The following is a 27,991-nucleotide window of genomic DNA, read 5'->3' on the forward strand; positions in this document are numbered from 1 at the left end:
TATCCCCAAGAGTCACACCACATACCCCAGAGTATCATCCAAATACTCCTTCAACTCTGTCGGGCTTGGTGCTGTGACTACTCCCCTGGGAACCGTGTTCCAGTACTCAACCACACTCTGGGTGAAGAACCTCTTTCTAATATCCAGCCTAAACCTTCCCCCCTGACACAACTTCAGGCCATTCTCTTGAGTCCTGTCAGTGGTCCCACAGAGTAGAGATCAGTGCCTGCCCCTCCTCTTCACCTCACAAGGAAGCTGTAACTGCAATGAGGTCTCCCATCAGTCTCTTCTCCAGGCTGAACAGACCAAGTGACCTCAGCTGCTCCTCATACAACTTCCCCTCAAGGCCCTTCACCATCTTCACTGCCCTCCTCTGGATACTCTTTAATAGCTTAATGTCCTTCTTATATTGTGGCACCCAAAACTGCACACAATATTCAAGGTGAGGCTGCCCCAGTGCAGAACAGAGTGGGACAATCCCCTCACTCAACCGGCTGGTAATGCTGTGCCTGATGCCCGCCGGACAGGTTTTGTTACACAGGGACTCTGTTTTCCTAAGGAAGAACTGAGGGATATCCAGCAGTGCTGAGCACTGGCAGCTCTAGATGAAAACTGGTCAGTCCCTAGCATTCCCAGCTCCACATTTCTGGGCCTGAGTTGATAGGGAAGCAGCTTACTAAGGAGTTTGGATCTCTCAGAATAAATACAGCCTAGCTCATGAGAGTCCATTGGCCAGGTTTGTTGCTAAGTTTGAACCCTTGTGCTTGGAGTTTGCTGGTATTTAGTAAAGGTGCCTGGACATAGTGATGCAGTTACATATTTTATTGAGAAATTTGGTTTTTATAATCTCAGGAAATTGTCTAACATGTGTTAGCTAATTAGGTTACCTTACTGCAGTACTGTAGTAATTTCACTGGTGGCCAGAGCAACATGGCACCAGAAGAGAAAGTCATAGTGTGCTTAGCTGTGAGTCCCCTCTCTGTGCCACTGTGCAGAAAGAAAACAAGAAATTGACTGATGTCCTGATGGTCTCAACCTGTGAAGTGCAAAGTGAAAAAATATGGAAGGGGAATTTGGAGAGAGAGGGTCATATTGTCATTTGTCTTCTCAGGGTAGTGTAACACAGTAGTTACGTTACTTCAGAGCTGTATTATAAAAAGATTGAAACAATAATTATTTTTCCTGCCTGTGTTTCAGCAGCGTGTCCTTTTGGAATTAACAGCATCTTTCAGTCTGTCTTTTGCAATCTGTCTGCAGCTCATCTAGTCTGAGAACTGAATTCAAGATGGCTTGGAATTTGGGAACACATAGAGCTATGTGGAATCAGAATTGGTTTTTTAAAATTTATTTCAATAGATTCCAAGGGCATTGTGTGTTGTCTAACATTTTTTAACTTCTTGAGGACCTATTATTCTGGATATTGTCAGGGTGTCTTTTAAGTCTACATAAGTAGTTACTGTTTTAAATTGTAAATTTCATCCTCTGCTTCTCCATACTGATACTTCCTCATGTAGGGTCATATACATAATGTAAATTATCTGTAAATTTGTGTTAAGACTGCTAAAACAAGCATTCAAATTTTGAAAAGCCAGATACTAATTAATTATGCTTCAATACCTCTAGTTTCCACAGTAAAAGGGGCCTCATGGTGAGGCTTCAGTGCATTAACAGTGAGACATAGACCTGGGGTTGGTTCAGTGTTTCTACTCTAATTTCATTCTTGAAGCTGCTGTGATGATGAATGGGAAAGTTTGCAACAAACTCAGCAGGAGGCATTAAACCTGCATGGAAAATTTCAGCCCACACACTTAAGTTTTCCAAGACAACCAATCTGAATACTGCTGACTCTTAACTTGCACATAGACAGACTGGAAGACACTATAGCTCATATTTTCATGGGATCTGCAGTCGCTCTCTAGATGCAGTTGCTCACCTGCTTGTCTGTCTGTCTCTGACTTTTCTGTTTGGTGAACCCTGCAGACAACTGCTCCTTTGCACATGTCCCTGCTGTCAGAAACCAAGTTGGAATATCATGTAGTTCTTCCACAGTCAGTCTCTGTCATTGTCAAAGTCAATTCAGGCTGCTGTAGTAATTCCTAAGGGTAATCAATAAATCATGTCATCACCTTCACCCCTCACATGGTGCAGCAGAAAGGAAAAAGCACTTCATCATCAAGGAAAAAGCTTTCCTACTGCCATAAATAAAAGCCCAAATCCAGCAATCAATCATCTAATCTGGAGACTTAAATTTTAAACATCTTAACAGGATGTAAAGTCATGATTCAGATGGAGGTGATAATGCATACCAATATCGTCACTCCTTGGCAGATGAAAGGACTGCACAGGCCCTCGGCTTACTGTGCTGCAGAATGTGGCTTCACTGCATGACACCAGCATATGAATGCGAGTTGAAGATTAAAGCTAAGTGGTCGTTGATAGTAAAGAGACTGTAGTATAAAAAGGTTTTGATGATAGTAAAGCAGAGGGGATTTTTCATTTCTACCCGTTGTATCATTGGGGAGAGGGTGTCTGTCTGACTTCTGAATATTTAATAAACTGTAGGCAAGCCTTTGGCATGTAGCTGAAGTGTCACTACAGGGCTGAATATGAACATGGCAAATACAGGTTTAAAGGTCAGGATAATGAGGGTTAATAATGAGAATAATGAAGGATAAAAACTAGCTCAACAGAAAAGGGTGATGATAGGAGCCTGTATCTCTGGGAGTGCATAATAGTACATTTTCAAGTTCATCAGTCTGGTTGTATCTGTAGCCAGAATATGTGGGAACAGCAGCACAGTCTTAGAATGTTCAATGATGTGAAACAAAACTACTCTCTGATACTCAGTTAAGGGTCACCTCTTTCAACTTGACAGCTTTCTAAGCTATGCTCTTCTCTCTTCCTGACTATTAATCTCTTCGACTAATTTTCATTCTTTTTCCTTTCTTTAGGTGTTGACTTACCAAGGAGAATAGACAGTCACTTGCTTGAGGAGAAAACTGCCCGTGTGTCTGCTGCTGTGTCTGATGAGTCTGTAGCTGGGGACAGTGGTGTATATGAAGCTTCTGTGAAACAGTAGGTTTGAGAAATCATTCAAGTCTTCCCACCAAAAAGTTGAATACATCTGTGAGCAGTTCACATAGTACCAGCAGAAGTCATTAATTGGTCTTGCCTTTTTTAGAAATATTTTGTACTTTCAGATGAATTGCCATATGACAAAGTTTAGTTTGGGTTAATTTTTGTGCTGTATAACTTGGCTGAGTAGCATTAATATGCTTCTTTATAACACTGGGGGGTTTTCTCTTGCTAGAAGTGTTCCTGAGAGAAAAACTATTTAAACTGTGCAGGTTCTGCCATGTGATTGTATTGACACTACTCAGAGTTAATGTTTCTACTTCTGTTTAGATACAAACTTAAGATTGCGTGACATTTTGTTTGAATTTATTTTTTTTTCAAAGGAGGTTATAGAAAAGAAATCCTCATTTTTAATGTTGGTATTAAATTAATCCAGGTTGGGGTTTAATGTTCACTGTGGTGAACAGGATATAAGAAATGTATTTGCTGTTGACAAGACAACTTCTAGAGGATTCTTCATACTAGTTTATGTAGCATTGTCTGTTTTCTGACAGTGAGAACAATGAACTTCAGACTGCAGAGCAGGAGACTTGCTAACTGTGAGAGAAACAAAAATCTTTATTTTTCACCTCAGTTTTGTCAAGTTGTTGACATTAAGATTTTTTTGTCCTTTTGAATATTCAGAGAGAGATGTTTTAGCAGGATGGTTGCAAAGACATAGATGCATGTCTTCTCTTGCCAGGTTAAAAGCTGTTCTTTTAGAACAGAGAAAGGTGCATTATGGTATCATAAATGGTGTCATAAATGGGTTTTATTGGCATATGATAAAATTACTTGTCAAGTCTTTCACAAATTAAAATGTAATAAAAAGTAGATGCGACCAAATAAAAGTACTCAAATACAAAAGGACTTTCTCCTGAAGTATTAGAAAGCCGGTTCAATCTCACCTTAGGTCATGGACCCATATTTCTCCCTGCACTCTGAGTCCTAATATTAGTTTGCTCCGCTTCTTCAGTTAGACCTAATGCAACTTCTTAGGCTGAAATAAACTCCCATCTATTAAAACCTCAGCCTTCCCTTGACTAAGCAGCTGGAACTGTGTATTTTGGGTCAATAACCACTATTGTCATTATATTTTGTTTCAATTCTGAGCTGCTGTGATCAAAACTTACTGTCTGCTCCAGTTACAAGTACAGTGTAAGAAATGAGCAGATATTGGACTAAAAGCTGTGGAAGTTTTGTGGAGCAAGTCATTAGCTGTCCTCTCCAGTGACTGTGAGTGGTGGGATAGGTGGAAAACAGAACAAATTCCTGTCACTACTCAGAAAAAGGGGAAAGAAGGCAATTGCATTCCCTAAACCTCTGTACAAAAGGAAACTATTGCTATTTGTGCAAGCTGAGATTTACATACTGGCTATTCCATGATAGCTCCAGGTGTGGATACTCTTAATTATTACTGAGTAGGAAGTAGTGAAGAGGTGATGATTGCCTCTGTGTGAACCGCTTATGTTTGGTACAAGTGTCTTTCTGAGCACTGTCTATGGAAGGACAGTGTGCTGAAGTTACAATGCAGTGATTTCTGCTGTATAGACCAGTCCTTTGTGTTGAGTAATTTAAGGCAGGGGAGGAAATACATTCATTCTATCAAATTAGCTATCAGCAAGGAAATGTGCAGTAAAAAGAAAATCTCTAAATGCAGAGTCTTAAAATAATGCTGTCATGTCCTGTGAGATGTCTCTGTCAGTCTTCACATTTCCTATCTTAATATTTTCTGTCTTGACCTTGTTTATTGATTCCAACAGTCTAGTTTTAAAAATCAATGAAACACATTAATACCACATCCTCAGTCAAACCTCCCAGAAAATGACTGGAATTATTTTGACACATGGATTCTCTGTAATTAATTTCAACACTGGATTTGTTCTTCAGCTGCAAGACTTGTATCCCTTTGGTTCTTTGAATGCTTGTGAAAACAGGCTCACAGGACAGATGCTTGTTATTTGCACAGAAACCTTTGTATTTTAGAGACCTCCAAAGCTCAGTATTCTGCAAAGCAGTATTTCATATCTAGTTTATGTGTGGCCTGAGATTATTACAATTTTAATTTCCAATTTTATATTCAGTAGGATAAAGAAGTCCTAAAGGAAAAAGTTTTTCCTATAGGAAAAAAATCATGATATTTTCTCCTGATGGTTAGTCCAGCCTGCTTCAGGAATCAGCCTAAGGCCTTTCTGAGTCATTGCTGCAGTAGTTGAATGGTGCCGGCAGCGACTGTGCCTGAAACAGGCATTGCTGTTGTGTAGGCTCTGAAACTCTCATTTGGAGTGCCTGCTGTCAGTGAATCAGCCTGTTCAGGAGAATGTGTATATATTCTCTGTGTGCATGCCTTAGTTATTGCTGAAAGCTAACCGTAATGCTCCTCAATTGATTTTTTGCCTATTGTTTCTAGAACAAATGAAACTGAGGATATTGTATGTAGTGAAGATGATGCAACAATTCTAGAGGCTGCTCAGGTACAAATAGAACTCAGGTAAGTGACCAGCAAAGGGAATATTTCTGTTTATACATAAACATGAATAGTAAACTTTCCTCATATTGTCCTTTCTTTAACAGATATGACCACGACAATTCAAGTTTTGTGATAATCATAGTACGACTCAGAAATTTTCCAGCGTTTTCTGTCTCACTTGGCTCTAAGGTGTAAGTCAAACAACCACTGAGCAGTAGAGTTGTAATATGACAGTACAATAATAAATTGTAAAAATTCTCCAAAAGATCCAGTTGATTTACTGCTTAACAGCACTGAAATATATATAAAATTTTTCAAACTGTAGTACTATTTAGCTTTTACATATTCCAACAATGCTGCATGAAAAATAAGTTATCAAGAAATTTGCACATTCCACTAAAGTAGAATAAAAAGTATTTTTAAATGATATTTCTGTCTAGTGCTTCTAAACATTCTGTAGCTTTGTGAGTGCAAAACAACTATTCTGTAGTTACTAAAAACATTCTTTTGATACTTTGCTATCCTTTCAGCTCAGAATGTTGTCTTTTTACATTTAAGTGGCATTTTGATGTAAAATGATATTTAAAGTAGTATGTTTCTTTTAAGTGAACTTTTAAAGGTAAGGGGTAATTTAATAAATGGCAAGTGGACGTGCACAATCACAATGAGATACATCATCCATAACAACTGGGGCCTGGAGGGCAGTTAAGAATTGGTTCTTGTGTCAAAGTGGTCCAGCAAGAAAAGTCTCAAAGTAAATTAGAGTGGAAATGTTTTGTAGAAAATGAACAGAAATCCCTGAATATGTTACCACTGAGATTCTGATGCAAAATTCTCATCTGTACAAATAAGTACACCTTTCCCTGGGGACACTTAACACTTGAGTGAGTTCTTTGACAGACTGTAAGGCTATGATAAACTATTGAAAAGCTTAATAAGATTGGAATAGAACATAATCAATCCTTGGAAAATTTGGTTTTCTTCCTGGTTCCTTTCCTTTTGTCACCCATTGCCTTGAATTTGATTGGCAGATAAATAGGAAGCCACTGAATATGGAAATGTTGTATCAAGGATACCAGCCTGGGTGCTTGCTGGATTTTTCTGTTTGCTTTTATTGATTATAAATGGTTGTCTATTACCATCCTTCCTTCTCTGACCTGCATATTTCCTCTACTGGTCTTCCAAGTCATTAGCATTTAGCACAAGAATATAGAAAAACTATAGAAGAATAAATTGACACAGCTGAGAGAAAAAGTAGGTAATGTAGAATGTCAAGAAGATGTTCAGTTAGATAAAGTTAGGTCATAGGTCTTTTTAGGAATTAAAATGAAATGTGGAGTTGTAATTAGTAGTCAAGAAGTCCAGACCTGCTGCTGCTAAAAGAGATTGAATGAAATTAAAGCTCCACAAAACAAGGAGGAAGAAAGGACAGGGTAAAGGCAGGACCTTGCCAATGACATTTTTTTCTATCACCGTTGTGTGCACATATATATATAATCTGTACAGATACATATAATGATAAAATTTGGGTCTGGAAAATGATGCTATGTTATAGCTGTATTTCCTAGAACATCCAATTGGATAGATTAGCACTGTATTGATCCTTTAAACATGGAGGAATAGATTTGACATGAATAGATTTCTACAGATATCAGTAAAAGCTGTTCCCTTTTACTGTAGGTAGAGCATAGTTGAAGAGTTGCTGTGTCAGGATCACTTTTTCATCAGTCTATGTTTGTCACAGCAAAATCTGAGGCATTGCTTGATCCTCACTTTGTTTATTAAAAAGAAAGTAACCTCTCCTGTAAAACAAAGAGAATGAGCAATTTATCTTTTACTTCTTCGTTTAGCCCTCCTTCTTGCCTGATGCCAGTAAATTGGCAAACAACCAATCAAAAAAGCTCCAACGAAACACCTTTTAAACATACTTTTGACAAACACTTCATGTGCTATTCCTACCTCTTCTCTATATGTTTTTAGTTGCTTAGTCTATTAAAATGGCTGTTTTCAGTAGACCAAGCAAATTGCTCTCCTACGTTTATACAAATACTGCAGCAGCATTACTGGAATTACATTATACTACAACTTAACCTTGGGATTGGCTTGCCATAGTGCTGGATACCTGCTATCCAGGCTATACATGCGAACCAGACTATTTAGATCTTGCTCTTTATCCCAAGAGGTTTGGCATACTTGGGGAATAAAGACTATGCCCAAATTCAAGTAAAAACATCAAATTTCTCACAGACCGATTTTTTTAGAATTTAATTAATGTAAAAGTAAGTTTTTAATGCTATTAGCAACACTATGCATGAAATGAAAAAGTATAATAGCAGTGCTGTAAATTTCAGGAGAAAAAGCTTTACCAGAAGTATTTTCTTTGGTCCACTTTTTCTTCTTGCTTTACCTGGCTTCATTGCATTCTGTTCTGCAGTAAATTTCAATTCTCTTTAAAGCCACTACCAGAAACAGACTAATGCATAGACACAGAAAAGGTATAAAACAATTACTATGCTCATTCATGTGTATGAGAAACTGTGCAATGGGTAAATAACATATACAAATTGCATTAGAAATACCTTTACTCTGTTAAACTGCTGCTAAAGTGAGACCTGCAAGTTAGGTAGTACTTTTATCCACGTAATATCCATTCATATTTGTTACAAAAAAAGAAAGCAGACATGTAATAATTTCAGTTTTCTCTGTGCTTTAATTTAGGCTTGCAACATGCAAGTCTTGCAAGTCTTCTAAGTTTCACTTAATGTATTAGGAATTGATTTTAAGCAGCTATGGCCCTAGCTATTTTCTTCCTCGATTTCCTTTGTTTTCTGGCTTCTTTGGAGGCTTTGTTATGCTTGTGTCTTTAGAAGAGTAAAATATGTCACTTCTTTTCATTGCTGCTTACATTGTTCTAAGAGTTTAATTTTCACATCCTCCCAGTTTTTCTCATTTTTTTAATTAACATTAAGATTGTGTGTCCTCCCATCTGTGACACGTTCTTCAGTGTTTACAGTACTATACTAGATGATAATTTTGGATAGAGACAGAAATAGCTACCTCTCTTGCTACTACCTTACCAGGCATAGAAATTCTTTTTTGCGAAGTGTTTCTCCAAGGGGCAAGAGGAGTTTCTCACTCATCTTTGTCACCTCTTTTCCATTCCACCTCTGATTTGTCAGTGTTCCATTTTCTTCCTGTGCAGTCCTTTAGCTGATGGGGTCAACTTCTATGATGCATGACCAGCAAGTGCCAGTTCAAATTCAGGTGAAGATTCTGTTTTGTTTCTGGCAGGTATATTAGAGTAGCAGTACTTCCATCCTCAACTGATATCAGCTGTCTGTTCCGCACCAAAGTTCATCCTGCTATGGAAACCATCTTATTCAACGAGATATTCAGAATCGCCATTTCCCAAGTAACACTACTACAGAAGACACTGAGAGTAGATGTTTGTGCTGTCAGTAGAAGTCATCAGGAAGAATGCTTGGTATGCAGTTTTATTTCTGGGGGTTTTTGGCATGCTTCGATGGTCAAGGCTGCTAAAATTCCACAGTGCTTGGAGACAAACTCTGAAGCATAACTTATTTGTTGCTATAGTACTTAAAATACTGCCTTTCACTGAAATTCCTGATACAGAACCTAATCCTGGATGGAAGTTCTAGCAGGTGTTATGATAATTCTCACACTGCATTACCATAACCCTTTAAATATAGATTGCTATTCTGTCTGCCATTTAATACATAAAACCTCCATAAACTTCAATATAACATGACCTTAACACTAGATTTTAAAGTAAAAGCTGAAAAAGAGCCACAGGGAGGAAAAAACGGCAGCAAACTCATGTGATCACAACTTGTCACAAAGAGCAAACTAAATTATGGTTTTGCATATTGTTTTAAATTATATGATGAACACCTTTTTGGTTTTCATGATCTGTAGAAATAATAAAAAGGCATGACATTCATAACTCAGACCATTGGGAACTGTCACGTTTTAAATTTTGTTTTTAATCATGGTCATCACCTAATCAGTGATGCCTCATTTACTTTCAAATTGCTTTTGCATGGTCTGGTACAACTGAGTTTAGTTTTTCACCATGTGAGTGATTTTAGTAGCACAGTGAGACTTTTTTAGTTACAACACAACTGAAGAGATGCTGGAACCTGCTGGGGTTCATCAGCTCCAACTGCTGGGAACAGCCTCTCACTTTCAGAAATCTCTAAGTTTATTCCTGGGGATTCTGTTGGGGATTCAGTATGTGAGAGGTTTCCCCGGAGGAAAAGAAAGAGCAGCAGAGCAAAAATGCAATAGAATGCAGGATACAACGGTGAAGAAAATACCCAACAACAACAAAAAGCCCCCCCACAGAAGACAAGGGTTAATCACAAGATCAAATCAAAGAGTTGGGAGTATCATCCCAGCAGAAAGCCCTGGGCAATATGACCAGAGTCTTGGCAAGAGCTGTGTATGCAGTCCAGTAGCCAAAGAACAGAGGATTCTAATCTCCAAGGCACAGCCCAAACATGAGTACTTCAGAAGTTTTCCCAGAGTACCAACTCAGTGGGTGTCAGTGCTTGTCCAAATGAAAGGGTTTCTTAATCTTTTGCTGTCTTTTCATCTGCTCCTTCACTGGTTAGAGCAAACAAGGTCATCCATTATTTCCAAGTGGATGGTTTTTGTGGTGGGACAACTAAAAATTATGTGAGATTTGCTGCCCCACAGGTTGGTGCTACAGGCTTCATTGGCACAGGTTTCTGATACTGGATGCAGCAGAAAGCAGGTGTGTGCATTACAGTAATAGAGATGTGCGTGTGTGCACATGGGGAGAAATTCTGCAGACTGAAATCAAGGATTGGCCATATGAAGGACTTCTCCATTAACTTGTATTTGCTTATTTTAGCTGGAAGTGGAAAGAAATAGAAAGTTGTACAGTTGAAAAGGGAATTAAGATTCGTGTCAAACTGGTGCTACCTATTTCACATGGTAAATACTGTAGAATTTATTTTCAGCTGTTTTGTAGCAAACAGAACCAAGTTAAACAGTTTTCTTCCCCTTTCTTATTTTGTGCAGACTGGGACTCAGATCAGCCTGGCAGATTTATCATTTTCTGATGAGACCTGTGCGCTCTGGTACAACCTGTTGCCTTGCAAGCAAATTCCTGGCAAAAAAACCAAGGAACAAAATGATGAATGCATGTTTCTGCTAAGCAAGCAGTCACTGGACTCACTGGACTTGGTGAGCAATGGGTTGGCTATGACTGCAGTAGCAAGAAAAAGAGACTCGAATTGTGCTGTTGCATTGTGGTTATTTGAATGTGTTAATTGACCTCCTCTGAAGGTCCAAGGCTCTGTTTTGCAACACTTTTGACTAGCATGACTTCGTGTGTGAGTAGTTCCTGTGTGGGGTGTCAGACTTGTTAGGGAGGGGGATAGGACAGATGCTTTTTAGTGGGATACAAAATTGCACTCCAATTTGAAACACTTCATCTGTATTTCTTTTTAGAAAGAATGTTATTGAAGAGCTTCTGAAAGTTTACCATTTATTTTCATGTGCCCACATTAAAAATTGCTATTTATTAACTATTTAAAGCCATTGCACTGAAAATGCTGTTTATGCAAAACACATACTGATTCTGGTTAAATAAGCTTCTTTGCTTTAATGCCTTTTTAAAAGAACCACATTAAAATATAACTTTAAAGAGCACCCTTTTTTCACCTCAGAATATTACAAGTATGAGAGGGAAGAAGAGAAAATACATTAAAGGATGACAAGAGCATATTTGATTGCATTGTCATTTAAAAAACAACCTATTTTTGATTCATATTTACTGTGTTTAAAAGCAATAATTTAATGTGCTGTACACTAACAATTCAAACACTTTTTACCTGTGATTTGGATCAGTTTCTGTTGCAAACTAGGGCCTAGTGGACTGCACACACCAATATGATGTTCAAGCAAATCCCAAGTTTATTCAAAAACACAGGTAATATATGACTTCGTGTGACCCCGCCCCAGGTGCAGTGGTCTGACTCCAATTGGTTGAGGCTGGAAACATGTCCTTTTAAGGTGAAAATGAAACTTGTGAGGTGGTCCTCCAGACCCACCTGAATCAGGGCTGCAACAAGTTTCTGCTGACATCAGGGAGCAGCAGGGTAATGCAGCTCTTGCAAGGGTTGTCAGTTTTTTTACCACTTATGTATCACTCAATTCTGCTTTCATCTTTTCTTGGCTTGTGACCAGGATGCTGTGTCAGTTCTGCTGGAGAGGACATCTGCTGAGCTGGAAGCAGTAGAGCAGGAGCTGGCTGCAGATGAGGAGGAGGAGGAGCAGGAGCAAAGAGGCTCTGAGGAAGACTGGTAAAGCCACTTTTCCTCCCTCATTCCCCTTGTTCATACTTGAACGATTCAGCGCATCCTTCCTATTCTTTGACAAACAAAAGGAGATTGGAGATGTTTGGAGATTGTAGACCTGTAGAATTGGTTTGGGTTGGAAGGGACCTTTAAAGATCATCCAGTTCCAGTGGAATTGGAGTAAAGTCTTGTTCTCTTGTGTGGTCAATTCATTCACGTTCTTTTAGGTTTACAGTGTCTTGGCTGCTCTATTAACTCTTACTGCCAGTGCTCCTCCGCTCCAAGTACACCTTCTTAACAAAACCGCTTAGCCAGTCTAAGCCACTGGAGGTGTAGCACAAGGTCTCATATCAAATATTATAGTTCAATTAAGTGTCATAAGCAGTTAACAGGATTTGAAAAGGGAGCTGCTGTCTGACAAAGTAAGTGTGGGTGTGCTTCCATTGATGGTCTTGTTTTTGAAGAAACAGTGAGCTTTCCCAAGAAACAGATTTCTTGATAAAATGCTATTTGAGTTCTGTTATTGTGCAATTTCTTAGCTACAGTGTAGAAGTAAATACATGCTTTATTTTGAGGGAAAGGGAGACTCACTCATTTGTTTATGAACTTCTTATATAACAAAATTCCTTCAATGTTATCAACATTACAGTCATTGAATGTAGTGCAGTGTTGTCATAGTGATCCTGAGATTGAACTGTAGTAGCACTTGCTGAGTTGTACTGGAGGCTGCAATGAAATGTGCCTTCACATGAAATTAGTGGAATCATCTGGATATTTTCCCCATCAGGAAAATGCATACCTTATACATAGGTGCAAGTCTAGGCCTTCTGATATCTTTCTCTGGTGAACCTTTTCAGTTCTAGAATAAGCCTGGGTTACTTCTGTTCATACAGGCTAGAGATGCTCATAGAAGCCTCTGATGAGATTGTGGATGAAGAGGAAGATGGCATTAAGCTGGCAGTAGATGGCAGCTATACTGATGACATGGGGTTACCCATCAATGCACCAGAAACAAAAGAAGACAAGGACAGAGAACCCACTGATGAGGCGCATGAAAGCCAGCAAGCTGCTGTAATACTAACACTGGTGAATATCTTAAAATTGACATTCCTATTAAAAGTGACACATCTTACTGTGTCTAGAGATCTATTTCTGAGCAGTTAATACAGAAATCTGCTTCATTTGAGCACTTAAAATTTGATGTGGACTTTGCTGTAGCACTTGTCAGCATGCACTTGTGATGCAATCAGTGTGGTCACTTCTGAGCTAGGAAGCGGACGTTTAACAGACATGCTGAGCAGAACTTCTAAGCTCAAAACAATTAACTGAAACTCTAGCTTCACTTTTTGGTTGCATAGGGAGAGTATTCAAAATAAAAGTGCAGTTCAGTAGTTTCAGCTTGTGCATATTGAAAATATTTTTGCTCATCTATTTCATAGTTTCCTTTTTTTTTTTCTGATTCATCTGATAAACATGGGTAAACACAGAACAGGGGTCAAGACCTTTAAACCATTGCCAGGATTTCTGTATTTCTTCCCTCTGTTTTAAGGTGTGAAATACAAAAACTGGCTTAGCAGAGAAAAGGATGGAAGATTAATGAACAGTGTTAAGCTGAACTACCACTGAACTACCTACACACCACACAAAACAAATTCTAATTCCATGTTCTTGGTAATTGTTGTCTCTAAATTATATTCCATTTTCCTGGAAGCACTCCTGGTAAATTTGTAGTAAACATATCCCTGATAGGGTAGCACACCCTCAGAAATAAAATTTTTAGAACCTTTCTGCATCTGAATAAAAATACTGTTGCATGCGTTAAACCCACAGGTTCTGTAAGACAGCAGAGGTAAAAAGGCAAAGTGACATCTCGTTCCTTCAACTCTGTGACAATACAGAAGTTCAGCACCCCAGTGGACTTGCTGGAAACTGTAATTAACTGCCAATTAATGTGGCAAGATTCCAAATGAGCTAAGGCCATGGAATTAAAAGGACTGACAGTCTGCTGGGTAGGAAGCAAATGTAGATCAAAGCCCTCACTCGGCAAGGGGAGACATCAAGGACAACAAGTGAAGGCTAGGCATGCACACAAGTACTTTGCTAAGCCTGGACTGGATGAACCTGGAGAATGAATTAAAGACGTAGCAGACTGCATTGCAGAGCCAGGCACAGTCTGGATCTTTGTGTGCCAGATCCTCTCGGGTTTGCAGTTGTCCTGTTTAGGACACTGTATTTATCACCTGCACTTTGAAAACTATGAACCTTTTTAAATTACCCAAGCTGAAGAAAAAGCCCCAGTGCACATCAAGAACACTGGATGTTCTAGCAGCTGCAGAAGTTGATCTAGTCTGGCAGTCAGGATGTTTGCAGCATGTAAGTGAGCACAGGCCATGCCCCTTGTGGGAATGGGGGGCACCTGAAGCTCCCTGTGGCACACACTGGTCAACTGTAGCAGGCAGCAGGCCATGCTGAGGGACAGCAGCCAGTAGTGTCTTTTCCCTGGGTTCACAAGGCAGGTGAAGCTCTGCATATTGCCATACAGCAGCCCTGGTGCTGAGGGTTGGGCATGTAGCAGTATGTCTGGAAGAACCTGGGCAATATAACTTTCCCAGCTCCTTTCAGTGTGCACAGGCACCATCTCTAGCATGGCAGAATCTTGCTTGTCTGCAAATACAAAACTAAATATAAATGCACAATAATAGCATCTGCAAATGGCAAAGTAAAACACTTGTTGCACTGTTGCATCAGACCATCTGTCAGGCAGCAAAGGCCTTTCTGCAAAAGCTTTAGTTTCACTGGCTACAAAGAGTACCTTCAAAGCCTCTCCACTCACTTGTTAAGCCTTTTGGGAATTTTGTGTTTCTTTACTTAGCATGAGTTCTCCGTAAATGCAAGTTGCTTTTTGCTGCTGGCCTTTTTCCATCCACTGCAAGATAATAAGGATGCTTGTAAAATCCAAAGTCACAAAAACTAGTGCTGACATGTATCTGGATATAGTAGGTCTTCTAAACTAAATTTCTTTCCATAGGTTGATAAAGAGACTAACACTGAAGAATCAGCTGACGAGAACACACCAGTCCGGCCCAAAGACAGAGCCAGCTGGAGCTCAAGACAGCATCCCTTTGTCAGGAACAGCATGATAGTGCGCTCACAGACCTTCTCTCCAGGCGAGCGGAACCAATACATCTGTAGGGTAAGAGGAAAGACACTTGGAATGAAGAGCTATTAACCAAACAGTCATTTAACTTCTTGGGAATGAAGGATTAATGACAGGGAATCATGTACCAGTTTTCCCTGCAAGAGGCAGAGCCTGTGCTTTCTCTAGAGTCTTTTTTTCTCTAACTGACCTGATGCATAGTAGAATTGACTTTCAGCAGAGTTGCACACTTTTGCAAAACAGCTCTACTAGGGCAAAAATACATCCTATTGGAGAGAAGTAACACATGCCTGTGCTGGCTGGCTGCTTGTCATCAACTACAAAGCACTCACAGCAAAATAATTTGTTAAAACATGGAATAGAAGTCACTGTAAAATGCCATTGAATTACCATATTTTAATAATGCAGCCATTTAAGGGTAACAGTGTGGAAAGAGCTCAGTCATCAATTTTAAATCTCGCTTTGTATCTCAACTGGTTTTAAACCTGTGCAGCCCAAATCCTGCTGTAATTGCATCTTTGAAAGATGTGCGAGCACTGCCTCAGGGCTGGGTTTTAAACATGGCTTTGGCAGCTAAGTTCGCAGTCTCTCTAGATCTATGGTAGTGTGGAAAAAAGAGATTTAAATTGTCAGCCTTGTTGCTGCTAAACTAACTGTAAAACTCATGTGTTTAAAGATTAAAGCATGGGTTACCAGATCTATAGATTTTAATTACAAAAAACCCTAGAAAAGGCAGTTTATTTTGATCTTTAGTTTCTACAGGTTACTCATACAAGTATGACTTTTTTAAAAAAAGAATACTTAAGCTTTAATTCTCCATTCAGAGACAGTTGTTTTAATCATTTGGGAACATTAAAGCTGATCTCTTCTCTGTGATTCTCATTAGCCTAAAAAAAAATCTATAGACAATACCTACATACTATTCCATATACCCTCCAGAATGAAACACAGCAGAGTGTTACAATCTTTATATAATTTGGATAGATTATTGACTTAATTCAGAACCTAGGCTTCATCTTAATTTCCATACTGGAATTTATATCCTAAATGGAAATTAGAAGTATTGGCACAAAATACAGCCTTAGCTAACTACCTATGTAGGTCTTCAAAAGGAAGAAAAGCAAGTTGCTTTGTAGTTAGTGTAAACTCCTGCAGTTTTTGCATCTGCAAAACTGTTGGGCTTTCATATCTTTGAACATTGCTACCTACCTGCTTCCAGAAGCCAGAATTCAAAAAAAGCTTACCTTGAACAAACCATTTTTTTCCTGATTGGATGTAGTATTGCCTGGAAGCGAGGTACTCTGGGGAAAAAAACATATCTGCACAGATAAATGTTGTGCAGTTTCCAGAATACTTGTCCTCTGTTGCGGCTCCAGAGTGGGCACTGTAGCTGCACCCAGATTCGCAGGGAGGGCTGAACAACATGGGTCTCCCCAGTCCCAAATGTCAGTTTGCACCACAAGCATATCCAGCCTTGTTTGCTTTGTGGTGCTGCATGAGAGGAAAGCACCTGTTGGATATGCTCTGGTGAGCTGCCAGCTGCTTTCTATTCAGAAGAGATGGCCTGGCTTTAAGAGAGTACCTACTCTTATACAGTGGTACAGAAAACGCAGAGATCTTTGAGGGCTAAAAGAACAGAAGCAAAGACTGTTGGTGCCTTTGAAAAATCTCCCTTGAAAAGTGCTTAAAGAGCATCCGTGATGATAGCTGCCTCTCTGTACCCAGGGGTGAGCTCCCAGTAGTGACTTATGGTGCAAAGACAGATTTGTCTCCTGAGAGGTGTACTCATATTGCAAGATGTTGTATTTCTCACCCCCAGGCCCCAGCCAGCCCTGTGTAAGCACACTTTGGGGCTCTGGCTTCACTTACTGAAATGTTAGCAGAATAGTTCTTTTTGTCTGGCCTTTTCTGAAGAGGTGAAATACATATCCTGCAGGGAGATGCTTCTGTTTTCCCTGGAGATTACCACCTATTAGATGCTGATGCATTTAACAACAAGTCTGCGCCAATGGAATGGAACAAATGCGAAAGTTAAGAAAGCTGTTGCCAAGCTGTGGCACATGATTTTGAGAAGCAGGAAGTGCTTCTGAAGGAACCTGTAGGCACACCTATACACTTGTTACAAATAATAATACTACAAAAATATTGCTTGTTGGAAAGGTGCATGTCTACAGTAATTTACCTTCCTTGTAGTAAATTTGTTAAAAGCCTGCCCCAGGTAAGTGAATCCATAGTTTGTATCTGCAGCCAGACAATGATTTTTCAGTATTTAATAACCATAGTTACCTTCCTTGCATTCCTAAAGAGTCTACTTATTATTCATTCGGTGAGATCAATGGTTGTCTTTGTGTAGGATTAGAATTTTGGAGTAGATGAATATTCTAGTTGCAGATTTTTTTACTTTATACTAAAAATATGACCTACATGTATATCAACACTGAGGTTCTCTTGACTGGTTATGTCAATACAGATGTATTTCCATATGAAGGTGCTTTATATGTGTTTGTTATGTACGTTTTGACAGTTGAATCGAAGCGACAGTGACAGCTCCACACTAGCCAAGAAGTCTCTCTTTGTGAGAAACGCCACGGAGCGGCGGAGCCTGAGAGTTAAACGGGTATGTGCTATGTCATCTGGACATGGTTTACAACAAAGGAAGGGAAGAGAAGGAATAACAAAAGACTTAAAGGATATGCTTTATTGCCAGTTTTTCAGCAACAGCAATGCAAGTACCACATGTAGTCCTGTAGTTTCCCATTGATATCCCAACGCAGTGGTCTCAGTGGCACAGCTTCCCCCTCTAACAAAGCCTGTGTTGTTTTAGTTGTGGCTGAAGCCAGCAGTCAGACACTGCTGCTAAGCATGATGGCATTTGTTGTTGAACTTGAGCTTACTGCTGAACTGGAGGGATCTGGGTTAAAGAACTTGTATTACGAAGGGCCCCAGGGTGGCTCACACTGCACAAAAGTCAACACCAGCAAGATATATCGTAAGCAAATTTTGGTGGAAATTTCAAGGATTTAGATGTTCTTCAAAAGGGATTTACTCTTCTTCAAGAGTGTCCAAGTAGCAAAAGGATTGAAGGGCAAGAGAGTAAGATTCTCCTTCTCTTGCATGAAATTAATTCTTACATAAATTGAGAGAGTTATATTTTAATCTTAACTGTAACTAGAAAAATAGTCCTGTGGAAGGCACGTTACCAGGTAGCAGGATTACATTTTGCATAAAAAAGAAATACTGAATAGTTTGGGATAGCTTCTCGTGCCTGACTTACTCATGCAAAAAGTCTCTGTGAAAGAACAGTAAGTAATGTGAAATATGCTGCAGAAATGCATGTTTACAGACATGGTAATATTGTGTGCTACCATCTCTGGTAGGTTAGGCCTTGAAAAAGCAAATGTTTATAAAAATGTAATTTAAATCTAGGGGGAAATCCATAGTGTTGGGTCTCCTGGCATTGTGTCATCCTGGGGATCAGAATAGTTTTTTTGGTTTTAACCTGTAAATTGTGCACCTGGTTGGAGAAACTTTTGCATTCAATAACTAGTGACTGAAATAAAATATCAGGATATGTGAATTTTTGGACTTAAAAAAAAGACTGCTAAAGAAAAACACAAAAGAACAAACCAAAAACCAAAACAAAAAAAACCCTTGGTCTTTTCTGCCTGTATTATGTCTACACTAGCCTCTCTATATGATAATTCTTATTGTTCTGTTTCCCAAATGTTTCAGCCTGTTTGCCAGCCAATCATGCGCAGAGCTACGCAGGAGTGTCCCGTGCGCACTTCCCTGGACTTGGAGCTGGACCTCCAGGCATCACGCACCAGACAGAATCGTCTGAATGATGAGCTTCAGGCCTTGAGGGACCTGAAACAGAAACTTGAGGAAATGAAAGACAGAGGAGAGGCAGAGCTTCCCCTGTGTGTGCTAGAGGATGAACGTTTCCAGAAACTCTTGAAACAAGCTGAAAAACAGGTACGAGCAGATTTGGATATGTGTGAGTAAGTAGGCATATACAATGATGAGCTCTGAATTAGATGTTACGAGTGAGATACTCCAGATATAAGTAACAAAAACATCAGCAAAAACATCACAGCAATCAGCAGATGTCAAAAAGCAAATAAGACAGGAGTTACTAAGAAAAGAACTTGGAATAAAACAAATAATTGCTTTATGATCCAAATACTATTAGGCATGTAATTTAAATGTTGTTCATTTCTTGGTCCCCTTCTCAAAGTGGAAAATAAAACTACAGAGGGTGAGGTCAATAAGGATGGTCAAAGAAGGAAACAGCTTTCCTGTTAGGAGTGGCTAAATAGCTACAACTGAAGTCTATACAATCATGAGTGGAGATAGAGGAAAGCAATTAATCATTGTCTTTTATTCTACAGGAAGTAGAGAATTGAAGTGGTGGCAGGTTAAATGCAAGCAAATATAGCACAACATGCAGAAACTGTAAAAACATTTTCAACAGAACATTGAGTGCCACAAGTTTGTGTAGGTTCAAAAATTTATGATTTCATCAATTTGATAAATTCATGGAAGAAAAATCCAACAGAGGTCATTAACTATAATGACACCATACACTTCAAGAAGTCCTCAACTGTATAATAGCTTAGGAAACAAAACTTCTTTCCAGTATGTTCTCCCAGTTCTATGTTTGTACCCTGTTCTGTCTTTCTGTCTCTCTTTTGGCATCTGCTGTTGACTGTAGTTAGTGAAGTTCTGAAATGACCATGAAACACTAGTGGAGTTTAGGCTGAGCATTGACAAGTGTCTGAAAAACCCTGGGGCAAAATGCAGTAAGACAGTGCTGATAAAACATCACACAGTGTAACTGTTGTTTTATACCATATTAATTGTATGAATTTGATCTAAGTTTTAATCCATAAAAATAGTAGCTTACAGAAACGAAGTGTAGCTAAACATATTTAGAAGTTCATAGTTAATATCTAATGCTGGATGCAGGATTGAAAAGAGAATTTCTGGTTGCTTAATTTAAAACTGCTCCCACTCTAAAGCTATTCCCACTGGAACATAGTGTGCCTCTGTAACATTTAGTATTATCAATCCTTTGGATTTGTGGTTTATTTCAGCTGGCTCTCTCCAGGCAGCAGGGAGGTTTGTCACACTTTATATCACTGGTGTCAGTGATCAACACCATTTCCACACAACTGTGGTGAGGAATAAGGGTAATAATATATATTCCTAAAATATATACAGCATTTAAGTCCTCCTTTCCAAGGTAGAAGTCAGAACAATGATCACAGTCACTCCACCTCTTTGAAGAGTGGTTACAAAGTTTCTTGACATATTTCTACCCTTAAAATCTTGCAGCCTTCCCCTGTGGAGTAAAACATCCCTGAGAATGCTGTACTCTGCTGTCAGTGTTCCCTCTTGGGTTTGCAAAGCACAGCAGCCTCGAGAACATTGTCCTAGATTATTTTTTAGTTCCTGCAGGCATTATAATGGCACAGACTAATGCAGCAGCTGGAAACGCCAGAGAAATTGAGTCTCAAATGAAAAATGAAATCGCAGATGTGGGGAATGTTGAGAATCAGTGGCTGTTTGCTAGCACTCAGTTACTCTGCTGGAAGCCAGATACAGAGGCTCCATACCTTCCTACCACACCTTCCTAAGTGCAAGTATGTAAAACCCACTAATACCTGCAGATCAGAAAACAGTAGGTAATTCTGTGCATCAGAAGCATTTTCTCTTGTTTAGATTGGAGTTTTGTGAGAAATCATGCAGTATTTTGAAGTTTAAATCCTAACTCCTCATATGAGTAAGTTTTCAGATACCTACTGTCCTCTGAAATACTACTTTGTTTATATCCAAAAACTATTCCTGTAAATGTCTGTAAGTATCTTTATTTCTTTTCAGTACATCTTCTGTGTAGAGGTCATCTGTAGTTATGTCATCAATACCAAAAGTATATCCTTGTTCCAGTGTTTTGGTATTTAGCACAATTAAATTTTTCTGTAGATTCAGTTTCTTCTATACAAAAATCATGGAAGAAAAACACAGGAAATAGTGTTTCAGCTTTAATTTTGATAGTGTTTCTTCTTTGTCATCTTATACTCACTTTAGTTTAAATTAAACCCAGATAGAGAGATTCCAATCTGGCACTTATTTTTGGTAGAAAAGTGCCAGATTTTTGGGACTTATTGAATGTATGGCCATTTCATTAGGGTGCTTTTCTGTATTTTATGTAGATCACTCAAGAAACATCATGTAAGTACAAACAGTCATGTACATACCTATTATTCATACTCCTACAGACACTGGGCTGAAATCCAAGTTTCTCTGAGAGCATCCTGAAAAAAATTAATGGATTAAAAAATGAAAAAGGAATATATGGTAATAGGGAGTATGAAAACAAAGAAGTCATCTATGCTGTTAACCTGAAATGCAGTAGTCACAAGAATCTCCTGTATAATTTGGGAAAGGATAAAATTAGAAAATTTTCAATATTGTATGTTATTAACGAGGGAAGCTGGTAAAACATATGGCCAGTGACATATGCAAAATGAATTAAGACATTATCGGTTGTAGATTGCAAATTTATGCTCACTACTAATAAAACAAAGTAATATTTATAGGTTAAATTCATTTTTAAATCATTATTTTGGAGTTGGGGACTGAAGAAGTTAACAGCAGTACAAGCTGACTGGATTTTGAGCAAGTTTTTGAAAGGGTGGTGCTCTTTCATGTAAAACACTTTCATATAAAACACCAGAGTCCATTTCAACAGACAGAGGGTACCACTACCCTGCTGTGAACAGCTTTGTTAAAACTACCCAGTATGAAACTGATAGCATGGACAAGCTCTTTTGAATTAGTTGGGTTTGTTGTTTAGGAGTCTGCTGGGTTGAATTCAGAACTGGAGATGTGAACTCCTAAGTTACAAACCACCTTTGAAGATCGCTGGTCTTGGCTTGCATGTATGTTTTAATTTGAGGTAACAGAACAGTGGGTTTGAGTGTCTGAAGTTAAGAATCAAAAAGCAACCTCATTAGAACTTTATAGTTGTTTAAGAATATGGTCAGCCTCCGTTAAATTTTGATGGCTGACAAAATTCATGCTACAGTACATAATATTTGTCTGACAGTGCCTGCGGCCCAGAAATGAAAGCAAAGTGGACACCCAAGGTGGGACTGGCCATGCCATGAACTCCACGTGTCATGAGGGTGATAATACATGTGTTAGGGGACTCACTTGCATAGGAACAGTGGCTATTTCTCTAAGGAGTCCAGGTGACCTAAAAAGAGCTGCTGTTCAAATTACTGAGTGCTCAGAAACCCTCGATAAAGCTTGTTAAAAATCGAAGCACAACTATTAATAGCAGTCTTGTTGCCAAAATGGTGGATGGCACAGCTGTGATTGTCCTGTTGATGCAGCAGTGCTTGGCAAAGACACAGAGCCAGGAATACTGAGGTACAGAAATACAGGATCTTACTTGGGGGTATGTTGCTGCTCCACAACGTTCACAAAAGACCTTTGATCTATTGTTACCACTGGTGTTCTGTTCACCTGCCTTGGCTTTCACACCTCTGCAATGCAAATGAAAGAAGTAAGTCTCGCATGCAAAATAGGTGCCGTGTCATGAATACAAGCACAAAAGTTCATTTTCCTTGCTAACAAGATAACAAAACTTGAAAGCTTATTTTGAGAGCACACCTTCCCCTGTTTTTCTGTAGAGTAGGTATAGGTAACTACGTTAGTAGTAAGTTTTAGAGTATGTATAGGTACCTTTCCTGAGAGCTTTCATTAGGAAATAAAAGTGTTTTACACGGAAAGAAAATCAGTGGATCCCAGTTCTAAAAAGATACTTGGATAGACAACATGTGCTCGTACAAATTTAGGTATTGTCTAATTATATCCTTAAAAAATATCTCATCAAAATTTATAAAACCTAGTAGCCACCTGTGATGGCGTGGGATTTGCTCTATTTTTTTAGGAAAAACCCTGTTAACTTATTTTGTGCCCATGGCTTAGGTTTGTGATGTTAGTCTTCTGTGTTGCTGACCCTTTATATAGAGATTATCATACATTGATTTAGTTTGGAAAAAACTTCCAATATCACTGAGTCCAACAGTAAATCTAACACTGCCAAGTGTTTTCCTTGACACAGAAGAATCTCTCATTTCTTTGACATGAGTAGATGTTCATTATCAGCAAAATGCAGTTATTTTTCTTGTTGCAGGCTGATCAGTCAAAAGAAGAGCAGAAACAAGGCTTAAGTGCTGAGAAATTGATGAGGAAAGCTTCTAAGGATGTGTGCCGGCTGCGGGAGCAGAGCCAGAAAGTGCCGCTGCAGGTGCAGTCATTCAGGTAGGGCCTGTTCTGCTATTCATGCTCTTTCTAATGTAGTGAAGTAACATGAATTCTTTCTAGATATAATCAGACATGCCCTGTAATATTAGTCAAAAGTCCACGTGCTTTTGAATTGCCAGAAGCATCACGAATTTCTAACGTGGCTCTAAGTCGGAGTTTCAAAGAACCAGGCCTGGGTAGTTGCTCATGTGTCAGAGGTGTCAGTGTGTCAGCTGGGATGTGATGAGGAAGCCAAAGGGGGTTTCAGACCTGTGTAACATCTGCTGTAGGCAGGCACGTGTGTGGCTGTTGCTGTGCCTCACCTCACCCACAGGAGGTTGACAGTAGGCTTTAAGTCATGACATCTCTTCCAGTGATGACAGGTGCCTGGAGCAAATCACCCCTCAAGGAGAAGTAGAACAGGATAAATCTCATCAGGGAACTGATTAAGCACTACTTGTACCTTGCTCAAGGAAGATCTTGAATCCTTCCTTCTTTTTGTTTCCCTTCTCCATCTGGTTGTGGGAACAGCAACCAATTACTTGAAGCAAATAATTAACTGTTCTTGCTTACCATAAGCCAGAATGAACACTTTCTATCTCAAATCTTAATTCTAACTGGTCTAAATTCTTAAAGTAAGTGGCAGGACTTGTAGCCTGAAGGCCACACTTACATATGAAAATAAATACAAATATTTTGATTGAAAAATACCGTGCTTGTTCTTGAACATAGAAACAATACTGCAAGTTAATTTGATCTGTTTTGTCAGTAACACATGTTTTTAAAGTTTGATTGGATTCCTTTATTGGAAGTGAAAGTCAGCTGCTAATAAATGTGAGATATATATCATTTTTTAACCCTCATTTGTGAGCAGCTGGAGAAATCTGTAAGCAAGTAAGGGCCTGTGAGGTGATATGTATTGCAAACCACAGCTGTAAGTGATGCAATCAAAGCAAGAGAGAAAGGAAAGGAGTTACTCAGCAAAGAAGAACAGCTGAGTTGTTTAGTGCGACACTGAGAGCAGTTTTCACCTTATGTGCAAGTCTTGAGAAGGAGTTTTGGTCAGTGCTGGTCATTTAACAGTCATCACAAACTGCTGCCTAAATCTACCAGAACATGTAATAGTGCTCAAGACTTCATTTCCCTTGCAAGGGGGATATCAAAAAGCTCCATTGTCCTTTATCTTCTAGTCACCACACAACTAGGAGGAGGAATCCAGTTTAGCTAGTTGATTTTATTTTGAGCTACTGTTTCTCTTGGGAACTCAAGCTTCACCAGTGAAAAACATTGTTTAGTCTTCTGGAGAAATACTTACTGCGGAGGCGGAATTGTATGTGCCCTGCTAGGTGGGTTTGTTACAGTGCTGTGGCCTCAGCCCAATCACAGAGAGGCATTTTTGAAGCTGTCAAGAAGAATGACTCTTCCAAGCTTTAATTTTTAAGTCCCTGGTACTTATCTTCTGCTTTCTGGGCTGCTGCTAGGCAAGCCTGTGTAAAGTTGTTACGCTTCAGTAATTTCTCAGGTCATAGGAGTCAGAAATGGGAACAGCACAGGGGAAGCAACTGGAGAATGGGTTAACAATTCTGCTTCTCTGAGTCTTGCCCAGACACAACTGTTCCCACCCCCTACCCTCTTCCCATGTCAGGATAAAATAATTTATTTTGCCTTTTTGTCCCTCCACTGAAAATACCATCATAGGAAGTTCAGTGACTGGATCAATATTTCAGTCTTACCATTGCAGCTATTAATGAAATATTGATATTTTCCTGTGTCAAAATTGGAGCTGCTTTATACATAAATCTGCCTAAGAAGGGAATTATGTCACATGAATGTGACACACTTGTTGTAAATAAATTCACTGTGTATTTTCCAAACCTCTGTTTTAAAGGACTGTGCTGTACAGTAGATGACATTGGAGTCATGCCACGAATGGTAAAATAAAACCTTGTTTTCTTTTCTAATTTCAGGGAGAAGATAGCGTACTTTACACGAGCAAAGATCAGTATACCAACCCTTCCAGCTGATGATGTGTAATTATGGTTTTTCACTGAAGTGTTTTTCCATTTGTTCATCTCTTTTTAGATGAACTTTGTAGTGTCAGTGATGTGCTTTCAACGATCTTCTATTTTACATTCACTGTTGATATGTTTATTTGTAAAATACAGCGAATTGAATTGTTGTAATGTAAAAAATGGCAAAAAACCCCCAACCACCAGAAAACCAAAGTAGATTAATTTTGGTATACTGATGCTGATTTTGTACAGTTTGTATGTATCGCATGTGTGTTTTTATTTTGTATAGATGGAACAAAGGAACTAAGGCAGTACTAAGCAAGCATCCTGTTGAACTGCACTGTCTTGAGAAAAATTATGTTCAACAGACAATTGTTTATCTTTTCACTATTTTCATGTGAGCAGACTGTGAAGATGGCTGTTTTGCCATACAATATTTTTGTACAAGTGTGACTTTTAAAGTTAGCCACAAGTGTAAGCTCCTTTCCAAAACATCCAGGCTGCCTCACAACAGCTGCTAATTGCATTCATCACCCGCACTGGAATTTTGTTTCTGAAAACAAATTTCTTCTGCTTTTGTTTTTCAGTACCTTGTAGGAAGAGACAGCATTTAGTTTTGTGAATTTACAGTACTTTAACCTGCACTAAAAGGTTTCTTGCATCTGCAGGAGAATGAGAAAGGCAAGGCAGACAAGTAACCCTAAAAACTTATTATGAAACTACCAAAAGGGGCAGCTGCTTTCTGAATGGGATGAATCAAATGCATAATACCAACATTGAAATCAGCGTATCCACTGTACAGTTCAAACTGAGAGTTTCTCTCTGTTAATCTTTTGTCCTAGGGGGCTGTCTGATTGCCAACTAGGAATAAATAAAGGTGTATGTTAGGTTTACAAATATGAAGATGTTTCATCAAAGTATTTGTACTCGGAGAAAAATCTGTCACATGCTAAGTTATCAGAAGTCCTGTTGGTAAGGGAAACCCTTTCTGAAAAAGCTGCAGCCTAGAGGTCTGCACATATTTCGGTACAATAAATAACATTTCTAAAAATACACAGTGGACCCTGTATTCAGTTGCGGGTGTACAGGTTTAATGAATTGATGTGAATGGCTTGCTACTTCCTAGCAGGCTGCTTCATCACAGACAGTTTGGATGACTTCTGTTAGAAGTCCAGAACATTAGACATAGGTAGGTGTTTAAGCAGTCCTGTCTTGGTAAAGCAGTTGGGTTCTTATCTCTTGTACTGTGTAAGTAGTGGGACATTGCAGAGAGCAGAATTATTTCATTTTCTCCTTAATATGTTGCATTCAGATGCATTTCATTCACTACCTAGTTTTCTTCCCCGAGCAACAAGCCACAGTGCATGGACTTCATCTCTCAGAAATGCTATAATTACTTGGTGAAAAAATGGAAACAAATATAACCACAATATGGTAGCAGCTGTCTTAAATTCAACGTGACAATTTTGAGAGGTCTGTGTAACACCCAAGGGTTTTCGTATGCACAGATACATCAGTTCACTGAAATGTATAGCCAACTGTACTGTTTGGGGCAAGATGACTGATTGAACATCTTTTATGATGCCCCCTTTGGTTTTTGTGTCCTGGGTTTGAGATAACATTCATGTTTGAAAGGTCAATTAAAAAACAAACACAAAATAAATCTAGAATTATTTAATGTAGAGGTGAAATGAAGGTTGACAGTTTCAACTTCTCAATTTGATTGTATAATTTGTTTGTAGAAAGATATTTAGAGGTGTACTTTATGATTTTTCTTTTATTTATTTACTGTCTTATTTATGTTCTGTTTAATATAGTTCAGTTCTGGACATAAAAATATTTGACATTAAGGATGCCATTGTGAAAAATACTTAGAGCTGTCTAAATTCTTGCCAGATTAGCTGATTTTCCTCACATGTTGAGTAATTTCCAAAAAAACCTTATTATTCTCTGATTTGTAAGCATGAGGTGAGGTCAAAACTTAAGTATTGCTGGCTTCAGCTTGCAAAACTCATTTGAAAATGAGAGACTTATACATATTCATGCTCTCAGTTTTCCAGATTGGTAAAGTTGTACATATTTATAGGCAGCTTTTAACAATTCTGGGTTTGGAGTTTTGCGGGTTTTTACTAATTCAGCTTATTCACACTTGAAACGCTCAATTGAATAAGCTAAAATACCACATACAAATAAGCTCCCATCAGTTTAAAGTTATAAATATTCCTCTTGAAGTGGAATTTACTCTGCACAGCAGGGTATGAAGAATGTAATTAGTTCTATTGCCAGGTACCAATGTCACTGCAGTTGCATATATATAAAATTAAATATTACTGGTACAAGAATATTTAGCCAAATGAGCAAAGTTTAGCAGAAATTGTAGTAGAGCACAAATCAAATAACTTTAAGATTATTTTTCTTTTTACTATTGCTATGTTTATACTGTATTAAATATAAAATGCTCAGGACTGAACTAAATATTTAATCAGGTTATATTCTGAATCTGTTTCTGTTCTAATTTTGTCTGTAAGAGTATGCAAGTACATCGCATAGATTAACTTGTCTCTGCACTTTTCAT

At 38.7% G+C, this 27,991-nt stretch overlaps 1 protein-coding gene and 1 long non-coding RNA gene across 5 annotated transcripts in view; one reads left to right on the plus strand and one right to left on the minus strand.

Moving 5' to 3' along the window:
* WWC2 (WW and C2 domain containing 2) overlaps window positions 1-27,975 on the plus strand; it is a 103,203-nt gene extending 75,228 nt beyond the window's left edge. For all 4 annotated transcript variants that reach the window (XM_071556285.1, XM_071556286.1, XM_071556287.1 and 1 more), the window contains 12 exons: window positions 2,952-3,075; window positions 5,525-5,605; window positions 5,689-5,775; window positions 8,876-9,068; window positions 10,652-10,816; window positions 11,822-11,937; window positions 12,825-13,017; window positions 14,960-15,124; window positions 17,613-17,705; window positions 18,821-19,063; window positions 23,295-23,422; window positions 25,372-27,975. In XM_071556285.1, coding sequence (XP_071412386.1) covers window positions 2,952-3,075; window positions 5,525-5,605; window positions 5,689-5,775; window positions 8,876-9,068; window positions 10,652-10,816; window positions 11,822-11,937; window positions 12,825-13,017; window positions 14,960-15,124; window positions 17,613-17,705; window positions 18,821-19,063; window positions 23,295-23,422; window positions 25,372-25,438 — 1,655 coding nt within the window. In that variant the 3' untranslated portion in view covers window positions 25,439-27,975. The remainder of the gene's footprint in view (window positions 1-2,951; window positions 3,076-5,524; window positions 5,606-5,688; window positions 5,776-8,875; window positions 9,069-10,651; window positions 10,817-11,821; window positions 11,938-12,824; window positions 13,018-14,959; window positions 15,125-17,612; window positions 17,706-18,820; window positions 19,064-23,294; window positions 23,423-25,371) is intronic.
* LOC139672376 (uncharacterized) overlaps window positions 18,725-27,991 on the minus strand; it is a 48,959-nt gene continuing 39,692 nt past the window's right edge. Inside the window, exons 4-6 of the long non-coding RNA XR_011697919.1 lie at window positions 22,548-22,641; window positions 21,349-21,405; window positions 18,725-18,955 (exon numbers count right to left, since the gene is read on the minus strand). This is a non-coding gene — a long non-coding RNA (uncharacterized lncRNA). The remainder of the gene's footprint in view (window positions 18,956-21,348; window positions 21,406-22,547; window positions 22,642-27,991) is intronic.

The sequence above is a fragment of the Pithys albifrons genome, chromosome 5, assembly GCF_047495875.1.
Source record: "Pithys albifrons albifrons isolate INPA30051 chromosome 5, PitAlb_v1, whole genome shotgun sequence".
NCBI classification, from domain to species: domain Eukaryota; kingdom Metazoa; phylum Chordata; class Aves; order Passeriformes; family Thamnophilidae; genus Pithys; species Pithys albifrons.